At 39.9% G+C, this 24,176-nt stretch overlaps 1 protein-coding gene and 1 pseudogene across 10 annotated transcripts in view; one reads left to right on the forward strand and one right to left on the reverse strand.

The window, feature by feature from the left end:
• Positions 1–24,176, forward strand: part of Abi1 (abl interactor 1) — an 86,245-nt gene that overhangs the window by 14,306 nt on the left and 47,763 nt on the right. For all 10 annotated transcript variants that reach the window (XM_034510799.2, XM_034510804.2, XM_034510800.2 and 7 more), the window contains exon 2: positions 21,236–21,403. In XM_034510799.2, the coding sequence (XP_034366690.1) occupies positions 21,236–21,403 (168 nt within the window). The remainder of the gene's footprint in view (positions 1–21,235; positions 21,404–24,176) is intronic.
• LOC117714149 (small ribosomal subunit protein eS25 pseudogene) lies at positions 23,389–23,780 on the reverse strand (annotated as a pseudogene).

Here is a 24,176-nt window from a genome sequence, read left to right on the forward strand (position 1 = left end):
ACACACATATATATCTTACATACTGATAATATATAAAATACACTACAAAAATAGAAGTGACTATGAGAAAAAGAAAATGAGGATTTTTTTTTTTTTAGCTGTTTCTCTGGCATTCTCCTTACTTTTTATTTGATAGGATCTCATTAAATTAATCTCTCAGTTGTATTTTTTCCCTGGTCAACCTAATTCCTATAATTAGGAATTCCCAAAGCTATAGGCATGGCAAATTGACCCCTGTTTTTCTCATTCCATCAGTGTGAGGGAGCTCAATTAGGGTCCTGAGACCATGTGTAGGGCAGGCTGTCCCTGTTTTACTTGACATCCTTCTTTGGGTTGCAGTTGTTGCTGTGGCCACACTTCTAGCTGCAGTTTATAGCATGGCCTGCAGGTGAGCATAGCACTTGCCGCACGCAGGTCGTCTTGTCCTAGGTGTATGTACTTCAGGGCAAGCTGTCACAATGAGAGCCAGTTAATACCACAGTTCAGACAGTGCACTGCATGCAGGGTAAACTCTTAGGGATGTTGGCTCCAGTGCTGTCATCCTCCAGCCGTTGGACAATGAACATCAGGTGGGATAACATTCTTGATAATATTACTGGACTTGATCTCAAGAGCTATATGGTCTTATGAGTCAAGGTCTTCTCAAAGACTTGCATCTCGTCTGTTGGTGGGCTGCCCTGTTGAAGAGAAAGAACTAGGCTCAGTTCTTGATCCTCATGTCTTAACCTCCCAAATGATAGGATTACAGGTCTGTACTTCTATGTCCAGCTCTTCATTTTATTGTATACATTTATTACTTTTGTGAAAGACTTTGGATGAGTACATTTTTCTGTCAAACCATGTCACTTTTAAAAGGTTTGATAAATCTGTTTTGGTTTTTCTAACTCCTGGTTCCATTAAAGTTTCTAATATTCAAATTTACTGAATTGTGGGAATTTGTCTTCCTAGTTTGTCCTATGATGTTTTAATTGTTTTTGAGTATTGATAGAGAACCATAAAGATCCCAGAGGAAACTGGCAAACATTTGTATGATCTCAAGTTAGAATCACAGAGTTTCAAAATTTACAGCAGGAATATATTAGTTACTTGTTCAGTTAATCAGCAACTTAAAAACTGCATTCATCTTCTGTGTGGGGAGGCAGGAAGGGAGGGCGGGAGGGAGAGAGAGACTATGAACGTGTTTGTGTAAGCCTGTAAACAAATACGTACCATGATGTGCATGTGAAAATCAGAGAACAGCTTTTGAGAGTCAGTTCTCTCTTTCCACCATGTGGGTCCTGAGGATCAAACATAGGTCATTAGGCTTGGTAACAAGCTCCCTTACACACTAAGCCATTTTACTGACCTTTTTGGTTTTAAAGTTTTTTATTTTTTATTCTGGTTTTATGTTGTTCAGGCTGGCCTTGAACTCCTGATTCCTCTTCTTCCTCCTCCTCCTCCTCTTTTCTCTTCCTCCTTCTCCTTCTCCTCTTCCTCTTCTTCCTCTTCCTTCTTCTCCTCCTCCTTCTTATTCTTTTTTTTTTAAGAATTATTTATTCATTTTATGTATATAAGTACACTGTAGCTGTTTTCAGACACAGCATCAGATCCCATTACAGATGGTTGTGAGCCACCATGTGGTTGCTGGGAATTGAACTCAGGACCTCTGGAAGAACAGTCAGTGCTCTTAACCCCTGAGCCATCTCTCCAGCCAAAACTCCTGATTCTCTTGCTTCTACCTTCCAAGTGCTGAATCACAGATATGTGTTGGGAACCAGCATGTCCAGCTTGTTTAATTGGGTTTTTTGGAGACAAGGTCGCATTATTTGTTGCAGGTTGGCCTCGAATAGCTAGTCTCACGTAATTGATTCTTTTATCTGTGGGTGGAATTACAGTTGCCAGCCACCATGTCACCATGTCTAGCTCAGCAACTTTTTACCTCCTATTATGCATTCCAGTAGTTTTGTCTATAAGATGTAATCACTCTCCTCAAATCTGTCTTTTGCACTAATCAAATAAATCATGAAACATAATAAACGATTTAGAGAAAACACATTGACATGACATAGTTCCTCTGCTCAGCTTGATATGTCAGAGAAGATGTTATTAGGCTTGATCGCTGAAAACTGTTAATCAGGAAAGCCGGGGTTGGGGTGGGGATAGTGGTGTGTATATAGACCAATGGAATGTGAAAACAGTGATTTTTAACAGTTTATAAGCTTGGGTACTTTAGATTACAAAGTAGGGGAACAGTCTGTAAAGAGGTAGTAGGAACCAGATCCATCCAGCAAGACCTTATCAAACCATAGTAGTGATTTTGGCTTTTTTCCCCCTGAGGCTGATGAAAAGGCACTGAAAGTTTTAAACAATGAGATGACACTAATCCCAACACCTGGGAAGCTGAGACTGAGGCCATTCTTGACCACAAGAGACCCTATCTCAAAAAGGGGAGGTGGGGGCTGGTGAACTGGCTCAGGTGTTACAAGGGAGTGCTGCTCTTACAGAGGACCCAAGTTTGCTTCCCAGTCCCCATGTCATGTGCCTCACAGTTGCCTGTAACTCCAGATTCATGGGATCCAGTACTCTCTTCTAGCTTCTGTGGGAACCTGTATTTACATGCACATGCTAACATACACATACACATGATTAAAAATAAAATAAATTGGGCTGGAGGGTTGTTTCAGAGGTTAAGGGCACTGGCTATTCTTCCAAAGGACCCAGGTTCAATTCCCAGCATGCACATGGCAGGTCTGTGACCTTAGTTTCAGGGGATCCAACACACACATACATGCAGGCAAAACGCCAATGTACAGAAAATAAAAAAATAAATCATAAAAAATAAGTCGAAACAACAATTGCAAATCAAAAATAAAGGTTACTTTTGTCTTATACGATGGCATGAAGGCTCACACCAGTAACTTCAGTACTCAGGAGCTGAGGCAGCAGGATTGCTGCAAGCTCAAGGTTAGCAGTACTCAGGAGCTGAGGCAGCAGGATTGCTGCAAGCTCAAGGTTAGTTGGGGCTAATAGTTTTAGGCCATGGAGCTACTAGGTTTAGCAAGAGTTCTTGTTTCAACCTCCACCCTCCTAAAACAGCCCCAGGCCTCCCCAAACCAAACTAAGGTTACATTTAAGAGCCAAGAACAGTAGGAGGAAGCTTGAGCAGTACTTTGGAGAACTCTAGAAGAGATCACTAAGAAGGTTGTCCTAGAAGGTTGTGATAGTCCTAAGCAGTGGTGCTATTATGGTATCAGCAAGCTAGGCTGAGCCTTCCTGGTTTTCTGTTCTAGAAAGAAGAATGCTTGATGCTATTGGGTTGTGTTGAACTGGTGGTTAGAAGGAGATTCGTTAAACAATAATTACTAGTTGCCTACTCTATGGAAGACTTTCACTTGTAGATATCATGATGTGGTATTGTGATGCTTGTGTTATATAGCTGTTCAGAGATCGTTACTTGATGGAAATACCTAAGAATATGGAAGTTGGTTTATAGTGAGTGTGTGTACACATGCACATACCCATCCTCACTCACACCTTTTGATGTTTTGTTGGAAAGACAAGGTCTCATGTAGCCCCGCTCTGGCTTTGAACTCCTGATCTTTCTGTTCCAGCTATTGATGAAAGACATGGGCCCTCTGAAGAGAAAGCTCAGAGATTCTTGGGCATAGTAGTATATATGTGTAATCCCAATACTAAGGATTCTACAGTAGGAGGATTGAGAATTTTGGGCCAACTTGGGCTATATAGCAGATCCTGTTCAAAAGCACCCTCTCCCTACAAACAAACAGAGAAAGCCCAAGGATGGCGAATTTTACCTATATTCGTTCTCTACCATCATAAAGCTGTTGTGCCTGCAAAAGGCAATTGCACTCATAGAAGTGAATCTGTAGGATCCCTCTTTCTCAACCATTAGTGCACGGTTGGTTTCTGTCACTTTCTAGCTTCCACTCCTCCACAGTAGGATTGATTGGCAGAACAGTGGGTTGAAGATAGGAATAAGGCTTGACTGTTAGCTGGCTGTGTGGGCAGAAGTGGGGAGAGGGAGGGAAGAGAGAAAAAGGACTCCAGGGTCTCTCTGTATACCATTGTGGCATGAGGTTAAGCTGTACAGTGTTTTGTCTTTAATGCTAATTTTGATGTTTTTCAATACTTTTCTATATTATAGATCCCTGGCATTTTTATACAAATAATTTCAGGACATATATGTCTTCCACATAGATTGAAAACTGTCCCCTTTTGAAAGGACCATCCATAGTCCTTTCAAGACGCATAGACGCAGAGGCTAAAGATGTATAGTACAGTACAGTGCCTGGAGAAGGAGATGAGTCAGCAAGTTTAGCTGGCTTGAATTTAAAAGTTGAGAGAAAAAGGATATTTGAGAAGCAACAGATGCAGATTGTAGGAACAACATGACAGAAGGTGTGTTTGTGAGGCCTGAGTATAGTTGCAGATGCAGGGGAGGGTAATGGAGTTGAGGTCTGAGGCAAAAATACATCTTAGCTGCTAACACTAAGCTGTAGAAAATTAGTCCTGTGTTTCCCACATTTAGTAATAGAAGCTATACTTTATTTTTAAAAATTATGGTTAATTTTGAAGGTGTGTGTGCATGCTTGTGTGGGTCTGTGCACGTTTGTGTGTGCAGGGCATGAGAAGGCTAGAAGAAGGCTAGAAGAGGGTGTTGATTCCCTTCCAGTTGGAGTTGTATGTTGTTGTGAGGTACCTGACATGAATGCTTGGGTCCAAACTCTGGTTCTCATTATTGAGCAGAAGACACTTTTTTGTTGTTTTGAGACAGGGTTCCTTTGTATAGTCCTGGCTGTCCTGTAGCTCGTTTTATAAACCACATTCAGAGATCCCCTACTTTTGCCTCCTGAGTGCAGGGTTAAAGGCATGTACCACCACCAGATGGTGAGCAGCAAACACTTTTAACCAGCCTGTTTTATTTTTGTTTAGGGGGACAGAGTCTTATGTAGCTCAGGCTGGTATAGAACTTGCTGTGGGCTTAAAGAGCTTAGCATTTTCCTGTTAACTTGATTTTTCTTTCTTTGTTTTTGTTTTTTGAGACAGGGTTTCTCCGTGTAGTCTTGGCATCCTGGAACTCACTCTGTAGACCAGGCTGGCCTTGAACTCAGAAATCCGCCTGTCTCTGCCTCCCAAGCACTGGGATTAAAGGCGTGCGCCACCACTACCCGGCCAAACCCCACTTTTAATATGGGTTCTTTAATCTCCCTTCTAGCTCACCGCCCACCAGAGGTAGTGGAAAAGAAAGGTTATTAGGATATGGGGAAAGTGGACCTGTTTAGAAATTGTTCTTTGGAGCAAATCTAATCTGTATTGTCAGGAAATTAGCAGTTCAATTTACAGGAATCAGCAGCGGCAGCTTGATCCACTCACAAACACTTAATGAATATACCAGTAGTCCAGTTCAGTAATGTCGGGATAACAAACACAAATCAGCAGCAGTGGCATGACCTATTAGAAATAGCCAGACCTCTGCCGAATCCACATTTGTCGGAGCAACCAGGGATGTCAGGAGTTGTTCTCTGCCTTGCCTTGAAGCATTGCAAAGCTAGCTATGCAAGTCTGTTGAGTCCTGTCATCCCTCCAAACAGCACCTGTCCTCCCACGGGTCTCACCTCACCACTTGAGTCTATCTTAGCAAAACTCCACGTGTGTCTGTATCAGCTGACATCACTCTGCCAATCAGCTCCTGAGCCCTCAGAAACTGCAAGAAGCTGCCAGACACTACCAGAAGTTTTTTGGTGTGTTTCTTCCTATGAAATCACAACAAATGACCATTAAGGAAAGGCAAGGCGCACCAATACCATCCAGTGCCCACCATCTGTTGGGTCCTTCTTAACATCATGAGTGTGCTTTAGCAAAGTAACCGCTTCAGGAACACACTCCTTCACTTGTCTGCCCCAGCAAAACATCATCTAACAAAAATGACTTTCCAAAGAAACCAAAAGTCTCCACTTCATTTTCCTGTCTATCTCCCAGTGCTGGAGGTGATCATGGCTGTGCAGTACTATGCCAGCTCTGTGCATTACATGTAGTAATTACATGTAGCACCTGTAAACTTGACATTGTGCCTTTGCTTACATATTTTGGTCCTTCAGACAGATGTACCTTGGTATAACTAACAGAAACTGTCGAGTTAACTGAGTAAATGTAGAGGTTTGGATCCAAATAAACCACTTTAAAATGAGCCAGTTATTTTAAGTTGGAGACTTTCATTATTAGGCACTTGTTTTTAATAAAGGTGTGTATTTCTTCCACCCATCCTTATTTCCCTGCTTCCTCATTCCCACCTACATCCCTACACTCCCCAAAGAAAGAAAGGCAGCATGGTACTAGCTCACAGGTTTTTGTTTTGAATGAAGAGGCATAATGTGCTATATGGAACAAACATGTTTGTACATCAGAAATTTCAGCAAATTTTATTTGCTGAAAATGCTTTTTCATTTTTATTTTTTTTAAATTTCTTTTCCTTATTATTTTCTTTTTCTTTTTTGTTGTTGTTGTTTTGTTTTTGTTTTTCGAGACAGGGTTTCTCTGTATAGCCTTGGCTGTCCTGGAACTCACTCGGTAGACCAGGCTGGCCTCGAACTCAGAAATCCGTCTGCCTTTGTCTCCCAAGTGCTGGGATTAAAGGCGTGTGCCACCACCGCCAGGCTCCTTATTATTTTCAAGACAGTTACATGGAGCCCAGGCTAGCTTTGAACTTGAATGTAGCCAATGGTAATCTTGACTTTTTTTATTTTCCTGCCTTCACTTCTCAAATGCTAGGGTTATAGTATGTAACCCCATGGTGGTTTCTTAAATGCTTTGACCTTATTGATCAATGTAATTATTATTACTAATTTATTATATGAGACCGAATTTCACTCTGTAGTCCGGACTATTGTGAAACTCACTATATAGATTAGGTAGGCTTCAAACTCCCCTGCCTGCCTCTGCCCCTGTGCCCCCAAGCACTGGGATCAAATGCATGTGATAATGAGTGATAAATCTTGTAATGGTATTGTTACTTAATTTTTATGGAATGATGGAATTAAGAGCCCAGTGTTGGACTAATTTATTATGAGGAACTTTTTAGTATCTGTGGTCTCTGTTAACCTGTTAAAAAAATTTATAGGTATGCTCACCTAGAAAAAATTTTAAAAGCCTATCAAGTCATGCTGATGTCCATCTAGAGACTCAATTTTTTTAATTAAAAAAAAAATAAAATTTATGTGTGTGTATGCCTGCCTCTGTGTCTTGTCTGTCTGTCTGTAGGTCAGAATGTGGGATTCTCTTCTTTTACCTTTACATGGATTACAGAGATCAAACTCAGGTTGCCAGGTTTACATGGCAAGTGCCTTTGCTGTATGAGCAACCCCAGGCTCGCATGAGTAGTTAATAGTTAGGGACTGGGTTTCTGGCCTCAGGGGCTTCCTTGGAAGGGTCCAGGAGGATCTGAGAAGTTTAGGGTTGAAGACAAATATGATACATTCATGCTTCCAGTCCTGCAGCTCTCAAGGCCACTAGTGTGGATAAAACACTGGGTTATGGACTGTCTTACAGATGTTGAACAAGGACTTTATAAGTCACAAGTCTTAATTTACAGGAAGTTTTCTGGTCAGAAGAGAGTTCCTTCCATTCTTCTCAAGGATACCTTGCCATGAATTTTGACAATACCTATTGAAGTTGGTCCATTGGGTGACATGGCTTACAGTCTCACTGTTTTTGCATCTAATACTGGGTCATTGGTAAGAAAGGGCCTATCATACAGAGCCTCAAAGGAAGTTAAGCCCTGGTATTGAAGTGCTTCTAAGTCTGGGAGGGAGTTGTTGAGGCCCGGGGGATGATGTCTCCGGAAGGAGCTTCTTTAGATGCTCATTAGTCTTTTCCACATTTTCTCAGGATGAGGGTGCCAAACACAATAAAATTGCAGAGACTCCCTGATGCCTTGGATATACATACACTGGATTATCTCAGTCTTAAAGGTGGGCCTGTAACCACTGGAGATTTTTAAGGATTTTGAATCTAGGGACTTTCTTTAAGTAGATTTCAAGTTTCTATAAGTAGACTCTTAAGTTGACTACATAGGAGAGGTTTCCTCTTTTAGATGGTAAAGCCTCTGCCCATTTCATAAAAATACCTACCAGTACTAAATTTAGAACCAGGTCTTTGTGGCATGTGTAAAGTCCTTCCCTAGATAGATCCCATATCTTTGAGTTGTAGGAGCTGCTGGAGGCCTCTGCTTGAGGGATTGATCTTTTGACAACTTAATATCCTTGAGCTACCTGTTGGATGACTTTTCTAATGTCCAAAAATATTTTCTTGGCTACGGCCAGAGTGTTCTATCCTAGAGGTATCAACAAATCTGATGGAAAGACTTTAGAATCTTCCCCTGAAGAGATTTGGTAACTCTAGCTGACTGTGGGAAACCATCTGCAGTGGTCTAGCTGACTCTCTTCTTTTGTACCCAGAGCTAGCTCTCCAGGGGAATATTGGAATCTCTCAGGAGCTAGCAGAGATTCTTATAACGTTGTTATGTCTGATTTTATTATCCCAGGCTGCTGGTTTTTAAGCTTCAGAATCAGCTGCCCCATTGTTCCTGCCTTTACAGGATCATCTCCTTTCTGGTTCTGAGCAATGAATTACTTCTGTAATTCTGCTTGGGTGGTGTCATCTCCTGTTCACCTGGGAGGGTGAGGTAGAACAGGGACAAAAAAAAAAAAATAAGTTTCATGGAGCTCTCGTCCGGCTGTAAATGCCAAAGTGTTAGAGCTCTTAGAAGAGAAGGGAAGAGGTTTGGATGGCCTGCACAGGGCAGGTAGCCAGGGTCCTGGGTCTTGGAGTGGCAGCAGTGACAGCGGTGTTGGTGTTTTGAGCCTGGCCAGCCAATGCTTTGGGAGAAAGAGCTCTTCCCAACCGCTCAGTAAAGACAGCCACTCTCAGACGATCTGTGGTAAAATAACTTGTGAGCTTTATTCCATGTGGACAGGGACTTTATAAACATTTAGAAGTTGGGTGGGATTTAGGGGTGGATGTTTCCTGTTGGCTCAGTTTGAGATGTTACCGATGCTCTATTTGCATGGGGAAGGACTTCAAGTGTTTTCCTTATGTGACTGATTGCCATTGTCCTCTCAGTGGGTTGTTGGTTAGGTGTTCCAGAGCAGGTACAGGAGTAGATAGGGAGTGACTCAACTTCTGCTTATCTCAAGTCTTGGAGATTCCCCTGTCTGAGCTCACTCAGCCTTATTTCTTATGCATGCCTGGTAACAGGGTCCCACATGCCCCATAGGTTGAGAAGATAGTTAGCATCTAAGAGTGCCCCATGGATGTTTAATGGAGGGGTCAAGTGGTGTTTAGAAGATCCCATTCCCTCCTGATCAGATGTGAATGTAGACTTAGGAAGGCACGTTTAAATCTGTACGGATAATTACCTCTTTTCTGTTGGGATAACTCGAGGGTGTTAGTGAGAATAAGGAACTCAGCAAGTGTGGCAATAGAGACCCTGAGGCAAGAGTGCCATGACAAAATCATAACCATGGTAAATATTTGATTCCACCATTTGTGTAAGAGCTCCCATTAGTGTATACTATTAAATCGGGCTTTTCCAGAGACTCGGTAGTTAAATCACAGCAGGTGTATCCTCTTTTAGGACCTTTTCACAGGGATTGGAGAGCTTCCCTTCTGATATATGTGGCAAGGTTTAAATTTTGACAGACTGTAAGGGTCACTTTAGGACCTTCCAATATGAAGGGTTGGTATTTAAGTAATTCGCTATCAGATAGCCACTGTTTCCTCAACTACTTTTGAGCTTCGGGGATCAGAAATCCAATGACTGTGACCGCTGTGAGACCACCATCCCTTGTCTAAGTCTGTACTTAGATAACCTACAAATTGTGTGATTTTACCCAGAGCTACCCACTTTCTTTCTGTCACATACAGAATGCATAGTCCTAAAGTAGGAGACTAGGAGAGGGGTTCTTTTAAAATGCTTCTGAAAAGCATGCTGAGATTTGGAGATCCATAGAATATTTGAGTGCTTTTGAGTTTCCCTTAAAGCTTGATAAAGAGGTCTAGCCAGTCTAGCATATCCAGGAATCCAAGTTCTATAATATCTAGAATGCCTAGGAAGGCTTACTTGTTTCAAGGTTTGAGGGAGGGTGAGGTTTAAAATATGTTGGATACATTCAGATCCCAAGGCTCTGGTACTCTTTTAGAATTAGACCAAATAGATGACCTTGCATTGGTAAGGTGGGCTTGTCTTGAGGCACCTCTTTTCTTTCAGCCAAGAAATTTAAGATACTAGATGGTCTGGGAGAGTACTTTTTTAGGGCCTACACAAAAGAAGGGCATCTCCATATCGGAGAACTGTGGTTTGGTAATGTGTCTGATCTTTCAGTTCCTACAGAGAGGTAGCCCTAAAAGATGTGGGGTGTTTCCATCCCTGTGGCATGAAAGTTCAGGAAACTTGTCATGTTATTTGAGTGGTTCTTTAAATGCAAACAGGGGCTGCCATGCTCTAATAGGATGGGGGAGGCATCCCTGAGTTCTTTGACTAAATAGAAGGTGATTCCCTGAGAGAGTCAAGTCATTAGTGCATAGGAATTGGGGACCACAAAATGCAGAGAGCGACAACCTTACTACGTAGTCTTTCTCAAAAGCCCATGCCAGGCCTAGTGTCTATTTCTCTGCCTCTTGTCTGTGATCAGGATGTAAGCTCTTAGCTACTGGGGCAGCTGTCCTGATCCTACATGTGCTCTTCCATCTGTTTATACTCCAGCATCAGCTTTGACTTCCACTAAGACTACTGTCCTGGGGGAAGGAGTGCAGTCTTCCTTTTAGCCAAGACATCTCTTCCCTAAGGGGAGCTGGGTCTCAGGGACTATTAAGGATAGAAATGGAGATCTCCCCAGGAACAGGCAAGAGGCTGAGTAATATATCTGTCAAGAGGCTGACTGATATTTGCCCTTCATAGTAATCTTTTGTTGGGATCTAAGGCTAGGAAAGCAGGGGACGGCTGTGAATCAGGCTTATGTATGGACAAGGGAACTGATCTGGTGTTCTGCTACAGCCAAGATTGTCCAGGGCTCCTCTGGATAGACTGGCATAGTGTTTATGAGAGGTTCCAGGCAGTCTAGACAGATTCGGAAGGCATGGAATCTTCTAGTGATTGTCTTTATAGATGAAATGTGTTCTGGGGGTGACTTTTGTCTCTGAGGACACTGTTGGAAATGGCCTTCTTGCTCACAGAGGAAGCCAGTTTGGGCCTGGAGAGATGGCTCAGTGACTTAGAGCACTGGCTGCTCTTCTAGAGGAGTTGGATTCAATTCCCAGCACCCACAAGCAGCTAACAACTATCTGTAACTCCAGTTCTAGGGTTCGACACCCTCTTCTGGCCTTGTCAGGCACTGAATGTAGTTGGTGCACAGACAAATTCAAAACATCAATTTGCATAAAAATAACAATAAAAAACTCAACTCTTTCCTTCCTTCCTTTTTTTTCCTAGGAGGAAGGAGGGCCCTTTGGCCTTGACTGTGTTCGTGGAAGAGTTCCCATGGTAGCCAGCAGTTCCCTATGTTGCTTGTCTGTGCCTTTCTTTCTCCCTATTTTTTTTTTTCTTGCTTCTGACCTAGGTTATAGAATACCGTAGTAGCTGAGCCAAATCAGTTAGTGGCTTGCTTGGCTCAACAGTCAAATTTCTGAAGACTGTTTTGAATATCAGGGGCTAACTGAGTAAAAATTTTATCCTTTGAGAGGACCTCTTTCTGAGATCTCATTTTTATGTTAGACTTTTTCATGGCACAGCCTCTACAGGTAAGCCACAGGGGTCTCTTCTCCTTTTCCTCCTGGCAGATAGTAGCAATTTGTGAATGATTTAAAGGCTTAATCTTGGTCCTCCTGAGACTCTCTAAGAATAGAATAGAGACAGTGCCTTCTATTCTGGACCCCCATCTATCATTAAGGCCCCATCTAGGACCTTGTATAGAGCCCACCAGCTAGCCAGTTTTGGGTTAGTATTTCTCCCTTTTCCTCTGGATATTTAGTAATTGTTTCCCCTCCAGATAGCGTATTCTATTACTTTTTGTTTCTCAGATGGGGTCAGAATTTGTCCTGAGTAACATCACGTCTTTCCATGCCAAACTGTAGAACTGGGTAATTTGTTGTTCAGAAGTTTATTACATACTGGTTTTTGTTACCATGTACCCAAGTCCTACCTAATCCTTGTTAGTTCTGACAAGACTCATATTTATTCAAGAGTGGTTTAACTGGGTCTTGTGATGGTTACAATTTTAAAAGTTATTATTTATTTGTATGTGTACATGAAGCATGTGAATTCCATAGTATGCTTATATGGAGGCCAGAGGGCAGCATGAGTGAGTCCATTTTCTCCATCTGTAGTAGGTGCCAGGGATCCAAATCAGGTTGGCAGGCTTGCCAGTATGTGTCCATCAGTAGGGTTACTTTCCCTCATATCCTTGCTGGTGTTGTTAGTTTTCTAAATATTTATTGGCCATTTTTTTTTTATTTTTGTCTTTAATTAATTAGCATGTATTAATTTTTATAGTAGTCTTGTGACATTTTTGTACTCGTGTATTTTTTTTTTTAACATATTTACCCCCAGTCTTATTCTTTGTTCCCCTCCCACTGCTGTTGACTCACTTCTTCCCAGCGTGGCTGACCCAGTCTTGGGCAGTGATCATGCTGCTGTGAGCTCAGTCTTACAGCCCTGTCATGCTTGGAAGACAACTTTCCACAGCACTCCACCCCATCTACCAGCTCTTACTACAGCTCTAGTGAGCACATCTAGACTTGCCAAGGACCAGCCCCGGCTTAGAGAGGAGGTTTCTAAGGAAAGGGTGTCTGGGAGTGGCGAAAACAAATGACCCAAAGTCAAATCTTGCGTTGAAGCTGAGAACCCATGTTCTGCTCCATTTTTGCAGCTTGCCTTCTCTCGGTTCTGCTTTCTTTCTTGCTTTCTCTGGAGATCTCTAGATAACTGTCTCTCTATGTTCTGCTCCAGACAGTCATCCAAGCAGTTCTTTCTTGATATTCTAAAAAAATTATCTGGATAGCTCATCTCTTGTAGATCCTAAGCCCAGTCTTTTATTTTACATATCAATCTAGTCATTTACGCCAGGTTTTCTTTTGATTGTCCTATGAATCAGCATCCTGTGACCCCAGCACCTTAATTCTTAGGAGAAAGCAAGCACACATTTCCTTTTAACATTGCAAAAGAATTCAGAGAGCTGCTTGCCTCTGTTAAGCATAGACCTTAAGCTTGCTGGTTGGGACCCTGCCCTGAAATGACCATTTCTACCACATACTTGGGTTTAAACTTGTCCTGTTTGAGGCTGACCTTGAACTCTGGAATCTGTCTGCCTTTGTAAGCATAAACAAACAAAAAAGTTACCTGTGTGGGATCTCCTGTAACCACCACTCCCTGAGTCTCTTTTCTCCTTCTGTAGTGTCTTCCTTCCTTTCTTCCTTTCTGACAAGTTGGCTCACAGCACAGCGCTTTTGTTCTGTTAGATTCAGGAAGTCCCTCATAATTTTATTGTATCCCTATATTTTCCATAGTTGGGAAATTATATATTTTTGAAAACATGGTCTTAAGAGTTTTGTTTTTTGTTTTTTTGTTTTTTCCCCACAGAGTTCAACCCCACAGGGCTGTCCCGAAGGTCCCAGTGGTTACCATTTTGCTGAGACATTAGCCACAGCTTCACCTAATGTTAACAGGGAAGACATTCCTTGAAGGAGGAATGTAAAATATATATGTACATTATTTTACAAACAACCCTTATGCCCACAGCAGCCATGGACACTTGTGGAAGTCCACGCCTGCTGGCCCTTTCCCTGGGGGCAGGAACCATGTTATTCTGTTCTTACCAAGGCTGTGGCAAACCTGGCAAGTCTGAAGTAGTCAGAGTCCACAGCTGATTACTTGAGTGTTGATGATGGTACTTGTGTTCTGGATTCTTTTCTTTTCTTTTCTTTTCTTTTCTTTTCTTTTCTTTTCTTTTCTTTTCTTTTCTTTTCCTTTCCTTTCCTTTCCTTTCCTTTCCTTTCCTTTCCTTTCCTTTCCTTTCTCTTTCTTTCTTTCTTTCTTTCTTTCTTTCTTTCTTTCTTTCGTCAGCTGGATATGTTAGAGTTATCTGGAAAGAGGAACTTTGTTGCAGGAATAAAAAAAGCATCACCATCCCACACTGTGCTCACTGTTCCTGATTTTAGCTTTCCCATTTAGCATGTTTGTTATAAGTAGTATGAACTTTTTCTTTTAACTGTCTTAGCTAATTCCCAAAGGTTTCTGGAAGTTACGCCTTTGTTTTCTTTGATTTCTAGGATTTAAGAAGTCTCATTTATTTTATGTGTATGAGTGTTCACCTGACTGTATGTGTATGTGTGCCTTGTGCCCACAGATGCCAGAGGAGAGGGAGTCACATCCTCTGGAGCAACTGTATGGTTGCAGGGAAGTGGAACTTGGATCCCTAAGTGCCCTCATGACTGCTGAGCGACTTCTCACTCTCTGATTCTAGGAATCTTTAAATTTTATTCCTGATTTCTTCATTGGCCCAGTGTTCATTCATGAGTATATTTTCAGTCTTAGTTTGTGTGTAGTTTCTGTATTTTCTTGCTATTGATTTTCTATTTTATTGTACTTTGGTACAGTACAAGAAATTTTGATGTCATCTATTTAACTTAGCTAATTAATGAACTTATTTTTTGTTTATTCATTTTTGTATATGGGCATGTGTATGCCGTGGTCGACTGAACCAGCGTACAACTTGTAGGAATCAGTTTTTCCTTCTACCGTGTGACTCCTGGGCTGAAACTGGGCTCATCAGGTGGCAAATGCCTTTACACACTGTCTGGCCAGTCTAATGATGCCTCCTGATGTCTAACTTTCTAGGCTTCTCTGGGGTGCTGAGGAGAGTGTGTATCCTGATTCTGCTGGATGGAGTACTATGTGCATACCTGTTAGAAGCATTTGACCTATGGTACAGCTTAATTCAGGATTTCTTTTTGTTGACTTTAGATTGAATGTCTTACATAATGATCAGAGTGTGTGGGATACTCAAGTTCACTAATTTCTGTTAAATCAGGGATTTTGTGACCTTTTATACCCACTGTTTATTTTATGAAATTGTTAGCTTTCAGTGGTTCATATAGACTTACAGGTGAATGCCTTCTTGATGATTGTTTTACTTATTCATATATAATGCAGCTTTTTAAAATGGTCTAATTTTGGTTTGAAATATACTTTTATCAGGTATCAGAATTGAATGAAAAAAAGAAATATGCTAGAGTGCTTGGTTTCTGTTTGCTTCGTAAATGTATTCCCTGATGCCTTCTGTGGGTGTTTTTGCTAGTCAGGTGGATTTCTTGGCAGCAAGGAAGAATTGAATCTGTTTTTTAAGTACAGTATAATTTGTATCTTTTTGTTGGTGAGTTCAACTCATTTACATTTAGGGTTATTGTTGAGAGAGGTTTGTTAATTCTTGTAATTATGTTGACTTTTTAGTTGCTTGAATTATTGTTTTTTCTTTTCCTTCTACCCTAGGAGTGTTAGGCATTTTTCCATTCACCATTGAATAAAGTGATTCTTTTAAGTATCCCGTAGGTGGTTTCCCATTCACCGTTGAATACAGTGATTCTTTTAAGTATCCCACAATTCTGAGTTGGTGGATGTAAACTGCCTTAGCTTTTTTTTTGTCTTGTGATGCCTTATTTCTGAGACAGATTTGGTGATCTAGTAAATCTGTTGGCATTTATTTACTTTTAGGTCTTAAAATAGTTCCTTCTTTCCTTCCTTTCTTCCATCCATCCATTACAAAAGTTTATTTAATAAAAGGTTGTAGGCTTTAATTTTTTCTCAACCCTAGTTTTAAAAAAAGATTTATTTATTTTTTATTTATATGAATACACTGTAGCTGTCTTCAGACACACACTAGAAGAGTGCATCGGATCCCATTACAGATGGTTGTGAGCCACCATGTGGTTGCTGGGAATTGAACAAAGGGCATCTGCTCATTTGTATATCTTCCTGTTTTGCTGATAAATGTGAGGTCTTTGTCTGTTGAGCATTTAACCCATTTCAGTACTTTGGAATGTACTAGCTGAGTTACGTGTTTTATGAGACGTCATATTGCCTTGATTTTTTTTTTTTTTTAAATGTTCTTTGGTTTTTGTTATGATCTGCATTTCTTGCTTTGTGGATCCCTTTGGCTTTTATTTGGAAATCTTTTTACTGAGCATCCTGGCCTGGAAATTACCCTGTAGATCAGGCTGGCCTGAAACTCACATAGATCTATCCACAGAACTGGTCTCCAGAGTTTTGGCTAACTAGGTTTTGAAGGCTCAACATCAATTACCACTTAGAGAAGAGGAAAAGTATATCAGCAGTCACAACAAATGATATAAGACACTGAAATACATTTAAGATCAGTTAAAGTCCACCAGTGTATCACCAATGACCATAAAATAGAGAATGGCAAAATAGAGTATATCAATAAGTTAAAAATTACGTATTATAAATGTTGATAATGGTGAGATAAAGGATAGGTGACAGGGAGAGGAGAAATAGAAGCAAGTAAGATTTAGAGAACAAAGAGGAACAGAAATGTTTGTTATGAAGAAAAGAACAAATTAGAAACAAAACAAAGTACCCAAAGTCTAGAGTTATAACCCTGTGGTAAGTATCTGTTTATTTAGCATACAAGTCTCTAGATTCAGTCCCCGAAGGGCCTGAATGAATGAATGAATGAATGAATGAAAATGAGAGAGTTCTCAGTAAAAGGAATAGAATAGAAAAAAAAATAAGATAAAGTCTGCATACTATAGAAAAATAAAAAGAAAAAAAAAAAAAAAGAAACACACTAGGTCAGAAGAAAAACAAAGGAAAAGTAAGTATACCTGATCAGGAATCCTAGACTGAAAATAATGGGAGAAAGTGAGCTGAGCAGGCAATGTGCTCACACTCTTGCTTCCTGACTGTGGGGCAGCTTGACCATCTGCTCACACTCCTGCCTCCATGCCTTTGCAGTCATGATGGACTGTCTCAGAATCAACCAAAACATTTCTTAAGTTGCTTTTTTGTCAGGTATTTGTTAGAGCACTTAGGAAAGTGCCCAATAGTTGTTTTTGGTCATGTGAAAGATAACTGTGGCATGGCAGACTAAGGCATGCTTTTGCTGTTGTCTTTGCTCATGAGTTCTCTATGTCTAAGACAAATGTGTAAATGTACCATATTGGCGCATGGTGGTTTTTACTGTTTATCTTTACTCAAACTCAGACTATGTGCTGCATAATCTCCCTTCTATGGTTGCCAAACGACTGGGTTAGAACTAGCCAAAAGAGGGATTTGTGTGAGCAGTGCTGTCTACCATTTGAAGGTTCTTCTGTTAGATGGAGTAAGAGTCATGCAGGGACTTGTGGGCCCCAGCCTGATTTACTCTCTTATTCTGTGTCCAGTTCCCTTTCCTGATTGCTGACAGTAGTCCCACTCATCGGACACATCTCCACATGTAGTGGCAAATTTATAGTGCACAGCTCCCCCATTAGATTTTCTTTTGTAATCCTATTTCTGTAGCTGGATGCTTTAGCTTCTCAAGTTGACTGACATTAATCTGTGATTTTCATCCTCCATCTTGGATGTTCATTGCCCCTCAACTATTATCATAAATGTTAAGTGAAATCATATAATAAATACCTTATTCTAATAAAATTCAGTGGTCTGTTTCTTGCTTTAAAATCCTGACCTTAATACACTTTTCTTGTTGGTAAATATCTACATAGTTTTTTAGTAACTTGGTAGGAAAAATGAATTTTTTTTTTTGTCACCTATCATTGTCATTGTTTCTTTACACTGCTTCTAGTTTGTTTGTTTTTTCCTGCTATAAATAAGGGTGATATTATTTTTTGCATTCACCCTTGCTTTTCTTCTGGGCAGTTTCCTAGACTTGAAGAACGCCGTAGATTTTAAGCAGTTGTGATAAGTGTTTTCTGGTTGCACTGTCCAGCAGTATGTCAAGCAAGTGTTTTGCAATCAAATTCTTTTTAAGAAGTAAAGTAAGTATATGAGACATGGATTAGTTACCAGCAAAGGAGTAAGAGGAAGGAAAGCCAGTCTCTTATAAATATGTAACAAATGTCAGATTTTTTGAGGAGTTTGAGAGGGGCATTAAGAGGGATTGTTTTTTCAGCAAAAGATTTTATTGGTACAGCTGTGCAGCCGAGGCCTTAGTTTTACCTTGGTAAGCAATGGTGTACTTCTTAAGACTTCTCTGGGAAAGGGAAGGCTTGTGTGTTGCCTATGCTTTGTGACTGAAGAAGGGGAATAAGGTGTGTATAACTTAGGTCACATGATGGGGCATTGTTTCCCTGGGCAGGGGACTGTGAGGTCTGGCTAGTGGGTGACCTGCGCAATCTGATAGCAGCTAGGCTGCTTCACACCAGGTGTGAGTGCACACTGGTGGATGGTGGGCATGTTGCCTGCTTACAGCCAGCCCTTTTTGTTTAGGGCCTGCCTTGTTTAATAGTGAATTACATATTGCTGTTTATTTTTTTTTAGGTTGGAGCTCACTATGATCCCAGGGGTGGCCTTGAACCTAATCATATGTTTTAAATGTACTTGTTTTTCTGAAACAGTGTTTCCAAAGTGTTTTTCTGAAACAGTGTTTCCAAAGTGTGTGTCTTAAGCCTTTTACAGTATAAATGCATTGTGATGTTGATGATAAAGGATTGGTTTATTATCATAGTTACTTGGGCTGTAACTATGGTAACTATGGTTTTAAAATGTGTTATCTGTCTATTAGAAATGTCAAGGAGATAGAAACTGACTAAAAGGCTTAAAAATGTTTTCTAAAATACAGTTAAATATGAAGTTATGTGTGAGCATTGTGGTGGTTGATTGTTCTGTGTGAGTTTCCTATTCTTGTCCCCAGGCCTCCATTTGTGAGGCAGGTTCTCCACTGTTGGTCAGGCTGTCCTCAAACTTGCTAATTGTTTCCTGCCTCCAAGATGCTTGGATTATAGTAGCTGTGTGCTGTCACTTCTGGCTTGAGGATGTTTTCTTTCTCTTTTTGGGAGGCAGGTATTGACGTAATAAAAAGGGAGAACAGTTTACCTATAGGTAAAGAAAGATTAAAGAAGAGGAAAGGCAAATGAAACAAGTGTCTAGATAGGGACTGTGGTGGTTTTTCACTGGGAAAGGAGGAAGGAGGGAGATAGAAGGATGAAGAAAGATTGTAATTGCTTATAACCAGCAGTTTCCCTCCCTCCCTCTCTCCCTTTTGAACATGACATGAGTGGGCAGAAAAGTACTTAAGGAAGTTGTTAACTTCTTTTCAAGGTTTCTTCTCCAGCTATCAGTCTTAATTTAGTAAATTAGATGTCTGCAGGTGGATGAGGAAGGAGGCAAAGACTTGGTTGAGATGATCATAGAGTTCAGTCATCTAAGGAATTTCCTGTATGGTTTAAGTGCATTCACTGTGTTGCTTACGTACAGCTATTTTAAACAATTAGCTTTTATTTTAAAGCTGTGTATATTTGATTCCCTTTAAGTGGCCTTCATCTGTTGTATAAGACAGGGATGACAAATGGACTTCATATGATATATTATCCCAGAGCCATTAGTTAACAGAGTGCTTGCCATGGTTAATGCCAGTCTTAATTCTGTGGACATATTCTTAGTTGTTAAGTAGTCTGTGACTCGTTTTGTGTGCTTCTTGGACATACTAAGGTCAGTTGGTGATTATAAAGGGAGCTACAAACTTGAAATAACTGGCAGCGGGAACTTTATGCAAATTTGCTGTTCAACTTCATAGTTTGTATGAGTGGAGATTAATGGTGACTTGATAGGCATTTTCCGGTAACACAGTCATCTGCTCTACTTCAAAAAGCATGACTTCTTTTTAAAAATCAATTGTTATTGCATACATACAGATACATATACACACATGTATTCATAAAATAACCTGTTGAGTCCATATAATGTTACTTGTTTGAATGTCCTCAGGACTGAACATATTAAATTGAACAACCAGTTATGGTACTCTTTTCTTACTTTAAAATTTAAAATGGAAGCTCTGTAAAATGCTGTCTTTGATTAAATATGACATTGATTTTGTGTAAGACTGCATTTTACTTTATTGCGTTGGGACGAAAAGGTTCTTAGGTGTTTATGAGTAGAATGGTTTGTTAACATCTTATTGACTGTATGCAGTTATATGGTTTTATGATAAAGAAAACCAGAACATAACATACAAGTTTTTGGTGGGGGCCGGGGAGGGGGAGAGGAGAAATAGATGTTAGCCCAATACTGACATTTCCTTCCACTCCTGTGATGGAAAAACCGCCTGTGGTTAGTTAGTTGAAAATAAAAATAAAAAAAAAAAACAAAACAAAAACAAAACAAAAAACAGGCAGATGAAATTCTAGAATATAATGATTGAAAATAATTATCTTAGTCAAGTTTAAATCTACTTGGCTTTGTAAACATATATTTTTCATTTGCCATTTTAACTGTAGAAAATCTACATTTTCCCCTCCAGTTCTGAAGTATGATTCTAGAACTTACTTGCACATTCTAGACTAATGCTCTACCACTGAACAAGATTTTGTGTTTTAATGCTTTTTAACTTTGCTTTTAATAGTGTGGATGGCTGCTTCTATTCCACATTGTACTAGTATTTCTAGCTACTAAAAGAGCAAGAGAAAGAACCAAGACAGAAGATGATTTCAAAGGAAAAAGTAAACTTATTTTACACAGATAGCATAATTGTTTAAACATCTAAGTAATCTGTAAGTAGTGGCTAAATAAATGACTTTAGAAATATTGCAGAATTACAAGACCAATATTTTTAAAAGTCTGTTATCTGTAACCTTATTCAGAATCTCAAGAATCAGTCAGGTTAGTTCTAGAGTTTATTTTTAATTACTCCTCCATCCAATTTGTTATCATTACTGTGTGTGTGCACTTTGTGCATAGGTGTGAGGGTGCCAGTGCCACAGAGTGCATGGGGAGGTCAGAGGACAGCTGTGGAGCTGTTTTTCTCCTTCTACCTTTAAGGGGATTCTAGGAATTAAACTCATGTCACCAGGCTTGTGCAGCAAGCACTTTTACCCATTGAGCCATCTTGCCAAACCAATTTGAGCTTTTTAAATGGGGGGGGGGGAGGGGGAAATGATTCTATAGTTGTATAGAATGTGTGTTTAATGAATATTAACTAAGTATTGGTTCTTTTTGTTCTTATTTTAGGCCACAGACAAGAGAAAAGCTCTAGAAGAGACCAAAGCATATACAACTCAGTCTCTAGCTAGTGTTGCATATCAGATAAATGCATTGGCCAACAATGTGCTCCAGCTGCTGGATATCCAAGCATCTCAGCTGCGGAGGATGGAGTCGTCCATCAATCACATCTCACAGGTACCAGCTTGTAAAGCCTTCTGGGTTCATTTTTAGTCAAATAGCAGCATGTGTCTTAAGTATAGTCATACATTACTTAATGATGAGGGTTCATACTGCTAAGAAATGTCACTAGGAGATTTACTGCGGTATAGAGAGCACTTATATCAGTCTGCATGGTATATAAGTCTATCCACTATTCCCTATGGATAGTTGATGTTGTCAAGAGTGGAAATGAAGGTGCATGAGGCTATTGTTGGTGCAGAAAAGCACAGTTTTAAAAATAATTAAAAAAAAAAAAAAAAAAGCAAGTATTAGGGCTGGAGCGATGGCTCAGCGATTAAGAGCACTAGCTACTTTTCCAGAGGACCCCAGTTCAATTCCCAGTATACACATGGCAGTTTTCTAGTTCCCAGCGATCTGATACCCACACAACAGACATACATGCAGGCAATACACATAAAATTAAAAAAAAAAAGAAAATTAAAAAATTTACTCCTAAAAAAATAGTAATAATGTGATCTAATACAGCTGTAACAACTATTATAAATATATAGACTGATAACAGTTTATTACCATTATTGGGTATTATACAACATAAAAGTGTTTCATAAATTATTGGCAGTTTAACAGATTTGTTTCCACAGTCACTACTGTGAAACATGTTTGAACACTAATATGTAATCCTGACAGACCTCAGGTATGTAGGCAGTCTCAGATGAATGTAATGATGGCATGTGGAATCCCAACCTCGTAGTTTGTATTGATTGATTATAGTTGTGATCACTTTTACCTTTGTTTCAAGTTGAGTAAGCCTGCTTTTTTGTTGTTATGTTTGAAGTGGTCTCACTGTGGCTCTGTTGGTCCCTCCAGCTGCTTTAGCATCTTTTGTAAAAAGTCTTTTCTTTTTATGCACATAAGTGTTTTGCCTTCAAATATGATTCTGTACCACATGAACTTCCTGGTGCCTGTGGAAGCTAAAAGAGAGCATTGAATTCCCTTGGAGTGGAGTAACAGATGGCTATGAGCTGAGCTGTCATGTGCTTCCTGGGAATCAAACCTGGCTCCTCTGTTTCTTCTTAAGTTTTATTTTGAGGTAGCCTTGGTAAGCTGTCCAGGCGGGTCTTAAATTCTCCATTATTGTGCTTTAGCCTCTGAGTAGCTGTGATGACTATATGTCTTACCATACCAGACTGTTGACTTTTGTTGAGGTAAAATAAATTACATACAATTTAAGCTTATAATAGTATTTTGCAAATTTTCACATATTCCCAAGAGATCATCAACATAAAGAAAGGAACATGTGCTTTTTGTAAATCTTCCCATTCCCTGTCCTCAGGTTTTTTTGCCATTATAGAGTAGCTTGTATTTTGTAGAATTTCTGTGAATGCAGTCATGCACCTATCCCCTGCACCTTCATTCTGGTTCAGCTTTTTCACATAGCATATTTTATTTGAGATTTGCCCATATTGTTCCATATAAAAGAGTCACTGCTTTTTATTGCTGAGTGGTTTCCATTGTTAAGCATTTGTGTATCTGTTGTTGGAAATATAGGTTGTTTTCATAATTTTGCCAATTACGTATTGCACTTATACAAACATTTATATACACATTTCCATAGTCAAATGCTTTTTAAAAAATTTTTTAAAATTTATATTTTTATTTATTTATTTGTGTGTGGGCAGGCATGTATGTGTCCCAGTATGTTTGGAGGTCAGAGGCTAGTTATCAGGAATAGTTGTCTCCAGCTCACCTTGTGGGTCCTGGGGTGTGGTCAGGTGTCAGGCTTGGTAGCAAGTGCTTTAACATTCTCATTGTTCCTGCTTTTGTTTCTTTAGGGCAGATACATTTGTGTGAAATGACTAGTTTCATGGTAGATGTCTGTTTATAAGAAATTGTCGTTGTTCTTTCTTTCTTTCTTTCTTTCTTTCTTTCTTTCTTTCTTTCTTTCTTTCTTTCTTTCTTTCTTTCTTTCTTTCTTTCTGATTCAATACAATTTTATTTTCCCAAATGTACAGCTGACTGAACCTGTTCATGAATCTTCACCAGCAGCTGGGGTGTCTCCACCCTTTGTGTTACTGGTATAAATTACTTGAGCTCTGTGCTTTGAAACCAGCTTGATAAGTCCTTTACTAAGCAGCTCCTGAAGGGCTGCCCTGGCCAAGGAACCTCGAATCTTCAGTCTCTCAGAGACCACAGCTGTCGTAATAAGCTTATAGTTGGGAACTTTCTTACAGAGTTTGTTGTATGTAGCTTTGTCAAACAGGACAAGATTGTTCAGCTTGTCCCGAACTTTGCCTTTGGACCACTTCTTTTTGGCCTTGCCACCAGACTTATTTACTGGGTCTTTGTTTTTTTGGCCAACTTCCGGCATCTTCTTGTCGTCTTTGGGTGGCATGGTGAAACTCAGAGAGTAGTGTGGACCACTGCAGCCTCACTAAGATGTCAGGAAAAAAAGGCGTCATTGTTTTCTAAAGTGGTTTATTGTATAGTTTCAGTTTGTGGAGAGCTCTTACAAGGAACGAGGTCATAGATTTTGTTACCTTTTAATGTTACAGTAATCATCTGTAGAAGGAAACAAGGTTTTGTTTTTGTTTTTAATCTAATAAGGTGAACTATATTGGTTGTGTTTTGGTTTTGCATTATTGTATACCTTCCTGGGCTACAGAATGAGTTCAGGGCCAACCTAAGTAAGTTACCTGGATCCTTTCTCAGAATTTAAAAGTTTAAGGGCTGGGAGCATTAGCTAGGGTTGTAGTTCAATGAGAAACGGCTTGTCTAACATGCAATGCCC

Source organism: Arvicanthis niloticus, chromosome 8 (genome assembly GCF_011762505.2).
Source record: "Arvicanthis niloticus isolate mArvNil1 chromosome 8, mArvNil1.pat.X, whole genome shotgun sequence".
Taxonomy (NCBI): Eukaryota; Metazoa; Chordata; class Mammalia; order Rodentia; family Muridae; genus Arvicanthis; species Arvicanthis niloticus.